This window comes from Calcarisporiella thermophila, assembly GCF_041956535.1.
Source record: "Calcarisporiella thermophila strain CBS 279.70 unplaced genomic scaffold VTP21scaffold_2, whole genome shotgun sequence".
Lineage (NCBI taxonomy): Eukaryota > Fungi > Calcarisporiellomycota > Calcarisporiellomycetes > Calcarisporiellales > Calcarisporiellaceae > Calcarisporiella > Calcarisporiella thermophila.
Window position 1 is genome coordinate 210 of NW_027192192.1, and position 13,746 is coordinate 13,955.

General features: G+C 39.7%; 3 protein-coding genes across 3 annotated transcripts; 1 reads left to right on the forward strand and 2 right to left on the reverse strand.

Moving 5' to 3' along the window:
* Positions 1-282: 282 nt before the first annotated feature.
* On the reverse strand, positions 283-1,302 carry VTP21DRAFT_4076 (uncharacterized protein; the record flags this gene model as incomplete). Its single annotated transcript, XM_069394447.1, has 1 exon — positions 283-1,302. One exon carries the CDS (start codon positions 1,300-1,302, stop codon positions 283-285), a length of 1,020 nt encoding a protein of 339 aa, XP_069255684.1.
* A 1,292-nt stretch (positions 1,303-2,594) lies between these two features.
* On the reverse strand, positions 2,595-3,511 carry VTP21DRAFT_4077 (uncharacterized protein; the record flags this gene model as incomplete). The annotated part of the gene is made up of 2 exons (XM_069394448.1): positions 2,595-2,603; positions 2,759-3,511. The coding sequence occupies 2 exons, from the start codon at positions 3,509-3,511 to the stop codon at positions 2,595-2,597; spliced, it is 762 nt and encodes a 253-aa protein (XP_069255685.1).
* A 9,337-nt stretch (positions 3,512-12,848) lies between these two features.
* Positions 12,849-13,694, forward strand: VTP21DRAFT_4078 (uncharacterized protein; the record flags this gene model as incomplete). The annotated part of the gene is made up of 2 exons (XM_069394449.1): positions 12,849-12,991; positions 13,058-13,694. 2 exons carry the CDS (start codon positions 12,849-12,851, stop codon positions 13,692-13,694), a joined length of 780 nt encoding a protein of 259 aa, XP_069255686.1.
* Positions 13,695-13,746: the final 52 nt, after the last annotated feature.

The following is a 13,746-nucleotide window of genomic DNA, read 5'->3' on the forward strand; positions in this document are numbered from 1 at the left end:
TTTCCGGCGCAATTGCGGTGGATATATCTCTGGAGACGATACAATCTCTCGAAGTCCTTCTTTCCCTCGACGCACACTTTACAAGCGTTCTTGAGTTATTTGGAATCATAGAATACCAACTTAATGGAATAATACCAAGTCACCTTGCCATACTCACTGGTGGTTGAAATGTCAAATTTAGGATTTGTTCTATCCATGGTTATGTCGTTCAGTTGGGGGTTATCACCGCTATCTCTTCCAGTTTTCTAACGAAATCTTTCTAAGAATTTTGGGGAGTAGGATTCACGGTGGGTTGGCATAGGCTCCTTTGCTTGGCCATATTTGTGAGAATGCGTTGATTGCTTCTGCGACGGGATCTGGTATGATGCTGAAGAATCGTGGGCGTCTCATATTGTTGCGTGATGCTAAGAAAGATATTGTCCTCTCTCCCCAGTTATTGTTGATGTGCCTCCATGCTTCTTCCGGTAGTAACCGTTCCTGTTTAGATGACTTCCGACGGCTCTCCGTGTCTGCCTCTTCGTTTTGTTTGCCTGGAAGGTATTCTGCTGTTATCTGAATATTATATCTTAAGTAGATCTCCCATATCTCCGTGTCTATGTCTAGTAGAGATAAGCTCACCGTGCCTCCTTGGTTTTGGATATAAACCACAGCTGTCTTGTGCGTCTTGATTCTTATGTGTTTATTCTCCCAGTGTTTGACGTGTAACTTTAGAGCGAAGAGAATAGCTCGAAGTTCTTTATGGTTCGATGGTGTTTTCCTCTCTGGGTCTGTCAATTGACAATGTGTTGTTAGGTGTGTGCTCACTATCCCCCAACCTGTTCTTGATGCTTCTGTCGTTGTGGTCACTGTTTCGTTCGGCGGTGGAATTCTTACATGCAAGCCGTTGTGAACGTCTAGGAGGATTTCCCACTTCTTCAAGTCTTCTATTGTTTCTTTTGAGAGTGGTACCACCTTCTTCCATCCTTGGTTGGCTCTATGAAAGTGTTTTCGAGGTCTCTTTGTAAATGTCCATGAAAAATGAATGCTAGTCTCGGTGTCGATGCTAGGAGATCTGCTAGTGATGCTACTGGTCTCGTTGTCCTCGGCTTTGTCTTTGCAAACATATGCCTTGTCTAATTCGTGCGACTTTTCTTTTGGGAGTTTGATATCCAAACTTTTTGTATTGATATCGAGTTCCAGGAATACCTGTTGTTCCTCGGCGCCAATTCTGATTTTTTTTTCGTTGACGATGAAGCCGAGAGCGTGAAGGTATTCTATCAGTAGTCTTGCTTGATACTTTGATTGGGTTTCTGATTGGCTCATTAAGCAGATGTCGTCGAGATAATATGTTAGGCGAATCTTTGTTTTCTTAATGGCTCTAACACGGTTTTCATTAGTTTTGAGAAAATTCGTGGGGCACAAGCTAAACCGAATGGCATTGCTTTGGATGAGTATGTCTCCCCTCGATTTTTGAACGAGAGGTATGGCCTGTTCTTCGGGTAGATCGGTATTGTTAGGTAAAGCTTTGTTGGATATATCAAAGGTTAGAAAGAAAGCGTCGGAAAACCAACTTTTTTTGTCATTTTTTAGAAGCCCAGGGCTACACAAAAATATCGAACCCTCTAAGTGATCTCTTATGCGTGAGTAATTCCCTTAACTTTTTTTAAGCACTTAATACGGGCAAGAAAATAGTTGGAATATGGCTCAGACTCTGTATTGTTGTTAGAATTTGATCAAGTTAATATGGGCTTTATCGCATATTTTTTTGATCCAGATAGCCTCATTGTCAATACGATAACACAGTTGCGTTAATAGGTAGTCAAGGTTTTGGTACGAGAAAATGTTAAGGGAAAAATAAATAAAATATATACAAAGGCATAAAGATCGAAAATTCAAATAGAGAGATAAGTGACAGTTGAGGAAAGATTGGTCAGTTATTGAGAAGCTTCGAAACACATTGAATTTCTGGAACGATGTTATTATAATTAAGGAGTTCGATTCTCTCCTCTAGTAATTATTGTATCGTTGAAGAAATATTGACAAGTTGCACGGGCACTATATTTCCATACTTTATTCTTCGTTCTGGATATCACCAAATTGGAATCGAGAAAGCGTCCCCAAAACCACATTTCGTATATGTTACTGCAATTACAAGTCACTTACCTCTCTACATGAAATTAAATCGCGACCCTTACAGTATTTTCGGATGAATTGGACTGAAACTCTTGTCGCTTGACTTGGCTGCGTTATGCTTAAAATATTAAGAGAATATACATGGAGCATAGATAGTGCAAGCTATATTTGTCAAGATTTATTGGTATTGTGTAGAAAAAGGGGATACGCCATTGTTACTGTACCTAGATTAAATGCATACAATTGGCATAAAGGTATATCTTACGACCTTGTGGCGAGCAAATGCGGAAAAATGTATAAAGTATATACAGTCTTCCAGGTAGCGAATTGTACCCCTTTCCATAAGTATCGTTGTAGTAGATCCAGAATACTCAGGTTGCTTTGGCTGACTTCTAGGATGCGCGAATGAGAAAAAAAAAATCGTGAAATAGAGGTGTATCTGTCATTCTTAACCTTTATGCCCTTTTCGCACATGTTCATTGTCATAATGCCTAATGAAGTCAAATCGATCAGAAAAAGTTTCAGTACATTCGGGACAGTTGATCTCAAGACGTCCGTGAGACGATGAACGAGATTCGGACAAGTTCTACACCATACTACTGAGTAATATCGGACTTATATAGCGAAGAAAAGAAAAAGGACAAACCTGAGATATAATATCTTCAACAAATTGAATTTCCAACTTGAATCTTGGCAACACGCTACCTCCGCTCACATCTTTCCACTCATGAGAGTAGCGGCGCACACTTCCGTTTCGAATTTTCTTGAATATGTAGATTTTCTTGTTTTTAGAATCGATCAACCAACCCAACTCAACACCAGCAGGAAAATAGGTCCTTTTGAATTTTTCAGTAAGTTCGGCTAGCTTAGAGGGTCTTGAAACGTCTTCCACTTCAACCACGAAAATAGGATGAAAAGGCTGGCCTTGAAAAGTATCAAGCTGTCGCTCATCTAAAGCACAGTATGTTCCTTCTGGAGTAAAAGCGACATCTGGGGCCCTAATCTCTTTCCCCCCCAAGACAGCAAAATTGAAACCTCCTTGAGAACACGTGGGCCTACCATTTTGCTGAGAATAGATATTCCAGCGCCTCAATTGACCAAAAATCTCTCCAACAACTAATTCTTTTCTTATTGGTGATTGAGGCATCGGTATAAGCCTACCCTTTGAATCATATTCAAAGTGGCTAATTGGAAGTTTATCAATCACCAGAGCGTGTGTTTTAAGCCAATCGTTGATTTTCTCAAACTGCTCGATTGTGTAAACGCGATCTGGCCGGTAGTTGTCAATCAAGTCCGATATCTCACCATTTATTGCGGGCATCGCATCATTTTGTGCTTCTGTCGCCGATGCAGTTGGTAATTGGATGATTTTGTACCGCGAACGAGCTGGACAAGACATCTCTGAAAATTTTATAGTCTGTTCAATATATGCGTCTTAATATTTTGGCCATTAAATCTGATAGCGCATACAGTCCGGACGCAAGTCACGAGCTGAAATTATTTCAGTTTAATCTTTCAAAAATGTGGTGAGATAGGGTTTAGGGCTGAATGTTGATAAAGAAAACTACTATTTCTATATTATTTTCAGGAATATATGATACCCTGATTATCCTGACTGCTTGCAGGCTGATCCCACTTAAGTATACTACGGCCATTAGGGTGGGAAATATGAAGAAAGAGGATGTTCACATAGGCAAAAAATGCATTCAATTGATCGAGAGAGTGCTTGGTTCCATAATTCTTACGAGATTGTCGCACAGTTTGAGGTTATACCGCTTGCAATAGAGCTTGCTCGTGCCTATATTGAAAACACCGTCTGCTCTTTCCAGAGCTATTTTGATCAACTAAATAGGAAAAAAAAAGCTTTCATACAGACATGAAGAATTAATACGTGAAAATGTGCACATAGTAGCAACGGTTCGGAACACAACTTTCAATCATGTGCGAGAAATTCTGGGAAGAATGACGATACTAGAAGCTTGCGCTTTTCGTCACCCGGACGATATTTCAACGCGTCAGGTTTGAGTGTCAATATGATGCTTTTTATCTTTGCTCAAAATCACAAGCTTCATTAGCCAAACCACTGGAATCCGAATATGTTCAAGAGGCAATAGCAGTGCTAAAAATTCTACGTGGTCTGTGTGTCTATGAGGATGTCGGAACATATATGAATTAAATTAGTTACTTTACTATTACATATTTATGTTCACGTGAAAATTTTCTATCATTTCGTCCAGGTGCGCAAGCAGTAATATAAAGGCACCCACCGCATCATTGTTTGATTTCCCTTTCATACGCAATGTCATGAGGAAATTTTCAGACGAAATGAAGAGTCCTGCGAATTCACTAGCAAAAGGGACAGATACAAGAAATACTGTGTTTATTAAGTCATTCAGCAATCCAAAATGGGTCCTAAGAACCGTAGTCTCAATATATAATTATGTCAATTCCAATTCAATAGATTTTGTAATAAAATTTCTGGTGTGACCTAGAGTTATATGGTGCTACTTAGATAAGGTCTCAAGAGCATTGGGACCACATCTGCATGTATCACTTCCAGCATTGCAAGGAAAAGTGCCACTGCCTTTCACTTGGATACAACGTTGTTGATCGTAGGGTTGACACCCCATATAAGTACTTATAAGACCATTGGGGGTACAAGTGCACCCGTTGCAAAGATCATCACATGTAAATCCCTCTGTTCCAAATGCAGCAATGCATTTCTGATAAGAATATGGACGATCATTAGGATATGGCCTATCGGCGCACCCCATAACTGTACTCTGGAAAAGCGCAGTGAAAAGTACAAAAATATATACAGCGATGTTGAGTTTTTCCATAGGCAGATCTAGTTTTGAAATGTGAGAGTGAGCACTTTGATTTCGTTGAGGGCCGAAGGAAAGGATATATACTCAGCTTACTCTGTTAAAGCTCAACCAAAAATCGATTTTGTTTTTCGATATACCCAAAACCTATTATCATTTACAACTAATTTATAAATTAGTATTGCATTTCCACTATCAAGTAATTAAAGTGTGTCGTGGAATCTGTGAAATTTTCAGATATTACGGAAAGCAGAAACCTGGCGTAGACTAGATTTTTCAATGATTTATTGTAAACTATTTACAATGAGAGGTCTAGAATAAGAATGAGAATAAAAAATATAAGAAATAAAATAATTGAGAGCCGGATGCCAATTCCTACTTGCAGGGGTCGGGATCTGAAGCCGCATCTTTGTCTCGGAATGGGGTTGTTAACCTATTATATAATACAAAACCAATTCTTTACAAGGAAAGGATCCAAGTAATAGCCAGGACTAAACTGGATATGTAAATTACCTGATTGGAAAGCAGAGCGATCGTAGGTACAGTTAATCGAAAGACATAATTTGGTAATTTTACTTCATAATTTAATATCACAGTAAACCCTTGTAAATTATGGATAATAACAATATTATTGAAAATATATACAACACTGAGGCTAATTTTATTAATATGTGAAACCCGTGTTTAAAAATGATAAAAATTATAATGTTGAGGGGATAAGTTGAAAAAAGTGCTGAAATATCCGTTACGAATAGGCCAGTGACATATACAGATTTTACAAACCGTCTATTGTTCACTTATTTACTAATGCTTTGTGTGTCTTCCATTTGCATTAAATAATGCACGCATCCGCCCTGGCATGCTCGCATATGGCTTATAGACATATTCCACATTTATGCTTTCACATTTTTTTCTCAATGCGTTCCCATAGAACATCCTTATTCTTCGGTGGTCATTGATAATTGCTTCTGTAATATGCGCACCGAAAGCGGAGGATGGATTTTGCGAAGGAATACAAAGACTGGACAGAAGATGATTGGAAAAGAGCAATATTCTCTGATGAGACGCAGATTACATTCGCAAATGCAAATGGAAGAGAATACAACTAAAAGCACAAAGGAGAGCCGCTCCGTAGTTGCCATATCAAGCCAACGCTCAAACAAGGGGATGAGCCTTAAATGGCATGGGGTTGCATCACTTCTCATGGCGTCGGTAACATGTGCCGTATCGGCGGAGGGCTCGACTCCGTATTATACACCACCATCCTCAACGATGATTATCTCGGATCGTTGGAATAATATTTCACAGGTCATATTCCAACGTGACAACGATCCAAAACACATATCAAAGATAACCAGAAGATGATTACGACGCAACAGGATAGATGTACTAAAATGGTCTTCGCAGTCTCCAGATCTATATATCATGATGCACATCTGGAGTGAATTGAGGCCTAGTGTAAGCTAATATTAGAAACCGCTGAAGAATAAGGACGAACTATGGGAACGAATTGAGAAAGAATGGGAAAGCATAGATATAGAATATGTTAGCAAGCTTTTATGCATGCATGCCAGAGTGGATGCGTTCTGTATATAATGCTAAGGGAGGACATACAAAGTATTAGTAAATAAGTGAACAATATACGATTTGTAAAAACTGTGTATGTAAATGGCATATTCATATATGCCATTTATTTAAGTATATCTCAATACTTTTTCAACTTAAATCTCCGGCGTTTTGGATTTTCTATTTTAAACATGGGTGTCATATATTAATAAAACTAGCGTTAATGCCATATAATTTTTAAAGATAATTCCCATCCATAGTATCCAGGGGTTTGCTGAGATATTCAAAATGAAAGTTATCAAATTAGCCCTAGTCCTAGTGGAGGCTGCAAAATCGCATCATCAAATGGATTAGATGAGATGGGAAAGCCCCAACTGATATTAAAATTTGTCATGTCAATTCTAAAGTGTATTATTTTGCGTTCTGCCAAAAGTCGATAGGTGAATAATGGTTGCTGATCCTTCTGCAGCCTTGCAATACATCCAGACCTGATATAGGAGGAAAGGCACGAGGATATGGTCATCAAATGGACTCAAGATCGGCTGGAAACTCAAAGTGGACACTTCTATTGGACAATTTAGTCGATAGGATTATCAAGCAGAGATTTCAAAAATTGCCTCGGGAGGATGGGTATACCCTATATCACCCTGACTACTCGTGAGCCGATCTCACTTAGTACGCTACATCGATGTGAGAAATGTGAAGAAGGAGGAAGCTCTCAATTACTTTGTCATGATACACATCCAATTGATCGAGAGAAGACAGTTTCGTAACACTTATGAAACGATTACGCACATTGAGTTGATGCTGTTTGTAATCAAGCTGGCGTGCTTACGTTGAAAATGCCGCCTCATCTTTCCCCAGTTATTCTGATCAGCTGAAAAAGAAGAAAGAGATCCCGCTTGCATATAGGTATAAGAAATCAATAGATGATTAAGAGCACATAATAGTAGCGGTTTGGAATATATCTTTCGATCGCGTGCAAGAAATTCCACTTTTTTCTACTCGAATAAAACTCCACTTTTTGAGCATCAGTTTTTTGCGCTCGATCTATGCTCAAAGACACGTCCTTAAACAAAGCGCTGGAAGATATGAAGACGCTCAAGAGGCAATAGCGGTGTTAATTAATTTCTCCATTTTATCAACTACAGTTAACGAAACAGGCATCCACTAAAAGGTATTAAATTTATTAAGGATGTATCTTCTCGCGTGTGAAAAAACTTATACTACAATTGAAGGGGAGCAAAAATAAATTGGGCGAGAAAGCTCTCCAAAATTCTCAATCGCGAGACACGAGGTATTAAGGTATATGATAACTGCGAGAGATTGTTTATGTGGGTACACCTACACATACCCTCGAATGCATAGATAAGTCAAATAGACGAAGAAATTGAATGAACAAATAAAGAAAACGAATACTACATCAACTGAATCTTGAATATAGCTTAAATTATCCTTTTTCTAGTTCGCCTGTTCCTTTATTTTTCTGTAGGTATACGTGATCTCTGTGTTTATGAGGACATCGGAAATATACAAATTATTAACTTCTATACCATTACATACCTACAAGTATTCAAAAGTTTCCTATCATATCAGCCAGTTGCGCAAACCTATTTATAAAGACATCCACCGCTACATTGTTTAAATTCCCTTACACAATGTTATGAGTGAAATTTCAGACGAAATGAAAAGTCTTGCGAATTCACTAGCAAAAGGGACAGATACAAGAAATACTGTGTTTATTAAGTCATTCAGCAATCCAAAGTGGACCCTAAGATCCGTATAGCCTCAAATTATAAATTACGTCAATTTCAATTCAATAGATTTTGTAACAAATTTTAAGATGTGACCTAGAGTTATATGGTGCTACTTAGGTTTCAAGGTTTCAAGAGCATTGGGGCCACATCTGCATGTATCACTTCCAGCATTGCAAGGAAAAGTGCCACTTCCTTTCACTTGGATACAACGTTGTTGATCGTAGGGCGGAAAACACGCCATTAGAGTACTTATAAGACCAGAGGGGGTACAACTGCACTGGTTGCAAAGATCATCACATGTAAATCCCTCTGTTCCAAATGCAGCAATGCATTTCTGATAAGAATATGGACGATCATTAGAATATGGCCTATCGGCGCACCCCATAACTGTGCTCTGGGAAAGCACAGTGAAAAGTACGAAAATATATACAGCGATGTTGAGTTTTTCCATAGGCAGATCTAGTTTTAAAATGTGAGAGTGAGTACTTTGATTTCGTTGAGGGCCGAAGGAAAGGATATATAATCAGCTTACTCTATTAAAGTTCAGCCAAAAATCGATTTTGTTTTTTTTATAGCCAAAAACCTACTTTTACAACAAATATATAAGTTAGTAATACATTTCCACTATAAAGTAAATAAAGTGTGCCGTGGAATCTTTACGAAATTTTCAGATATTACGGAAAGCAAAAACCTGGCGTAGGCTAGATTTTTCAATAATTTATTATAAACTCTTTATACTGAGAAGCACAGAAAAAAGAAAGAAAAAAAATAAATGATGAACATCATGAAAAATAATTGAAAGCCGGAATATGTCGATCCTTGCAAGGGTCGAGAACTTACCAATTCTTTACAGGGAGTGGTTCTAGGTAATAAATTTATGTAAATTACCCTAATTGGAAAACGAGCGATCATTAGATATATAAAAGGAATATGAGGTTTGGATATAGCGATGTTTTGCATTATGGATAAGCTACAGCATTACAGTATAAGAGGTAAGTACAGTTTTAAATAAACTAGCAACTAACTACATTCATCAGCAATAATGACCAATTTTGCTGCGAGACAAATCACTCGAGCCGTTCGATGGTAACCCAGGCTATTGAAATCTAAAACAGATCGAGGTTTAAAAGAACTGAATAAGATATATCATTTGCTAACTTTTCTTTCGTCTCGTCCCAAAGTTCTTGCGCTTCAGTTGTGTTTTTGCATACCCCCTGTTGTCTTACTTCGGTACAATCCGTTTACATCGCGGTAAAATAGCTTTCGCGGGTGCTTTTTTTGACAGATTGTTTGGACTATTCTCTTTATCCTGGCCTATTATCGACACAGTCGTTCTGCTGTCCTAATAAAAATCTTAAGGAATTCGCATAAAAATCTTAGCCAAAATTTAAGGTTCCAAATAGAGACCAAAACAATTTCCCCAACTGGAGAGCTTCTGGCAACATCGTACCTCAAAGCCTACACAAATGCTCGATGTATACCTGGCAGAGACCCAAAAACACATCATTGGACTTGCAAGTCCCTCCTATTACTCCTCAAAAATCACAGATCGGAACAGGGAGAATTACTCAAAATGAACTCGATGTCACCCTCGAGAATACCATACACCTCATCCACACGGCGGCAAAGATCAAAGAATTACAAAGGAGGTTAAACTTCCCCAGGGAATGGTACGAGATGTAAAAGCCGTATAATAAAAGTGTTCACTTCATCATTCATTCAATTTTCCTTTATATGCAATATTTTGAGAAAATTTTCAGACGGATTGGAGTCTTGCGATATAACGATTAGAAGGCGCAAGTACGGGAAAAAATGTTTTTATTAATTCTGTCAAAGTGGATCGCTGCTATCTCAAACTATAATATTATATTTATACATTCCAAAAACTCATTGAATAGATTGCGCAACAAAATTAAGAGTATGGTCCAGATTTAAATTGAACTACTCTATGCATTCAATTGCTTCGGGACCACATCGGCAACTAGCATTTCCAGCATTGCAAGGCCATGTGCCATGGCCTTTCACTTGGATACAACGTTGATAATTGTAGCTTGGGCACCCCTTCTTAGTACTGATAACGCCATGGAGGCTACAACTGCACGAGTTGCAAAGATCTTCACATGTAAATCCTTTTGTTCCAAATGCTTTAATGCATATATCGTAATTATATGGACGATTGCTGCACTCAATAGCTGTGCACTGAAATGGTGCAGTGAAGAGCATGAAAATAGATAAAATGATGACGAGTTTTCCCATAAGCAGACCTGACTTTTAAACGTGAGAGTAAGCACTATGAAGGCCGAAGGCTGGGATTGCCTATTATCATCTACATCAATGATATAAATTAGGGGTTGCGATCTCACAATAGAGTAATTTGTGAAGAGTAACCATTACGAGATTTTTAGAAATCACAGAAAGCAGAGGCCTGGCGTAGACAAACTTTTTCAATGACTTAATGTGAATTGGCTACGATAAGAAGCGTAGCAAGAAAAAAAGAGAAAAAAACGGAAAAAAAATAAAAGAACGAAAAATAATTGAATGGCGAGTGAGGTATTGTCAATCCCTACTTGCAAGGGTCGGGATTTGAAGCCGCAATTTTCTTCTGGAATGGAGTTGTAACCCCACTTAAAAACGCACAAACCATTTCTTAAAGGGTAATACAGGTAATAGCCAGGGCTAAATTAGAGAATGTAAATCACTTGATTGGAAAAGTGAGCGATCATTAGGTATATAAAAGGAATATGAGGATATGGATATATTCATATTTTTGCAATAAGTTACAGCATTACTGCATAGAGAGTAATAGTAGGTTAAATAAACTAATGTCTAACCACATTCATCAGTAATAATTATCAATCTTGATGCGGGACCAATTACTCGAGCCATTCGATGGTAACCTAAGCAGATTATTAACAGCTAAAACAGATTGGGAATTATAAGAACTGAACAAGGTTAAATCTTAGTCTTGTAACCTTTTCATTGACGGTGTTTTTTGAAGAAGCCTTTCTTTCCGGACTTTTACAATAAAATCATTGCCGTGGAGTGTCCAACGAATGATTCTCACAGAAATACCCTGCTCTTTCGCCTCGTTCCTAGGTTCTTGCGTTTTGACTGTATTTTTGTATACTCCTGTTGCACTACTTCGGCACAATCTGTTTGAATCATGGTAAAAATAACTTTCGGGGGCGCATTTTTTTTTGACGAGACAATTGCATTATACTCTTTATCCTGTCGTATTATCGACACAGTAGTTCTGCTGATGTCCTCACGAGCGGCAATATCACGTGTGGAATACCCATCGAGGAGGACAGATATACGAGCACGTTGAATAGGTGTGATGCGACATATTATGCTTATATTGTAAGATAAGATAGAGAGAGGCTCTCAGGAACCATTAGATAACCTATGGGCCATATATGCTTTTTGTTGTCTAGTTACCAGGGAATGAGTCTACCCTGTTTTAAAAGCAAAAAAAGCAAAAATACTCCTCAAAAACGTTTTCTATGAAATGCCCTGAATTTTGAATGCTACTAACATAATACTCTCTTATGTACATGGTATGGAAAGTGGTATTGTAGAATTTTATAAAATATTTAATATTTTTTGTAATGATATTCCTACAGAGATACGGTCACGAAACGTTTGGAAAGCACTTTATAGAGTGCCCAAGAAGAAACTCTGTGTACTGGGAGGTTTTTAACAGGCTGCAGAACCATCTGAAAGAATGAATCCTCAATTCTATATTCAGTATATCTGATCAGATTGGAATCACCCATTTACGAAAAAAAAAATGAGAGGCAGCTTAAGCTCAATAAGCATTGAATTTGAGCAAAAGCACTCCACTCAGGGCATATTACGAACTCATCTTCTGTTTAATTCCCTCTTTCATGCTCTTTCGACATGTGAAGTTGCCTCGTTGGGAGGTGACCACGATGCTTGTGGACACAATACGACCTCGGTCGGAAGTTGCTGACTCTTGCGGACGAATTGCTACGAGGGGCTCTCTAAGCTGACTTTCATCCAACCCTCCGTGGCGACCACTCTGCCACACTCTGTTGTCATGGAAGCAAATAAAAAAATATAGTTGCACCCGAATTTTGATTAGAACTAGCCAGGAAAAAAAGGCTCAGAATCAAATGGGATGCAAAGATTGCGTGGGCTCTTCATGGCTCGTGATGAAATCGGATAAGACTACGAAAGCTCCAAGAGCCAAGAAAGAGCCTTCTTCCTTCCTGATCCGCTCGATTAGCTATTCAATTTCATTATTTGGGGAGGAACGGATGGCCACGGTGAGCTATCCCATAGGGAAGAAGCGCACCAATAGAAGACTGGTTGGGAGTGTCAACTTCTAAGTCGGGGAGAAAAGGAGCGCCCCGAGCTGGGCATTTCGACTAAAGCGCCCTTCTTTGCTGCTCTCGAAAATTCCAAATGTCGGCCTTTCCTATTCACCAATGACGTCTCCATTTTCATATGTCAGCCGAGAAAAAAAAAATTAAATATAAAAATACGCCGAACGCGTCTTCTATTTCTCACTATAGCTTTCTTCTACAAGAGAAAAAAAAGTACCACCACACTAAACACATCCACCATGACCAGCTGGAAAACCCAACTCCCTGATAAGCCAACCCCCAACATCGTCGTGGTGACCAACATTTCGCCGTCTGCCTCGGAAAAGACGGTGAAGGATTTCTTCCTGTTCTGTGGGAAGATTAAGGAATTTGAGTTGCAAAAGTAAGTTGAGAATAGAATGTCGGAGCCATGGTGATCATGGATTGACCATTTTCTTTCATTTTACAGAGACGAATCCGGCAAACAGACTGCTCTCGTCTGGTTTGAGCGCGAAGCCGCCGCCAAAACCGCTTGCATGCTGAACAATGCCATGATCGTGGACACGAATTGCACCGTCAAGCCCTTCTTTGAGGGTGCGGCGCCTTCCTCCCCTGACGCCTCCTCCAGCTCCGGGGCCGAAGGCAACGATCAAGAGTCCAAGGCCAAGACCCACGTGATGGTCGACATTCTTGCCGCGGGCTACCAGCTCCAGGAGCAGATCGTGGCACGCGCCGTCGAGGTCGACCAGAAATACAGTGTCAGCACCCGGGTAGGCGCCTACTTCAAGAAGCTGCAGGAGATCGCCAAGAATCTCGACGACAAATACAAGGTCAGCGAGACGGTGCAACAACGCGCCACCCAGCTCGACGAGAAATACAAAGTGCAAGACAAAGTGAAGCAGGGGCAGGAGCGCGTCCACCAGGTCCTGCAGACGCCCGCCGGCCAGACGGCCTCCTCCTTTGCCCAGTCCCTCTATACACAGTCCAGTGCTCTAGTGCAGGCGGTGTATCTAGAGGCCAAGAAGGTGGCGGAAGAGAAGAAGGCGCGACAGGCCCCCCCGCAGGAGGATTCCCAGGCCTCTTCCGCATCGGCCCCTCAGCAGTGAACCCTGCCCAGCCCTTCTTCCCCTTCTTCCCTTGTGTAAAAAGCAGTTTATT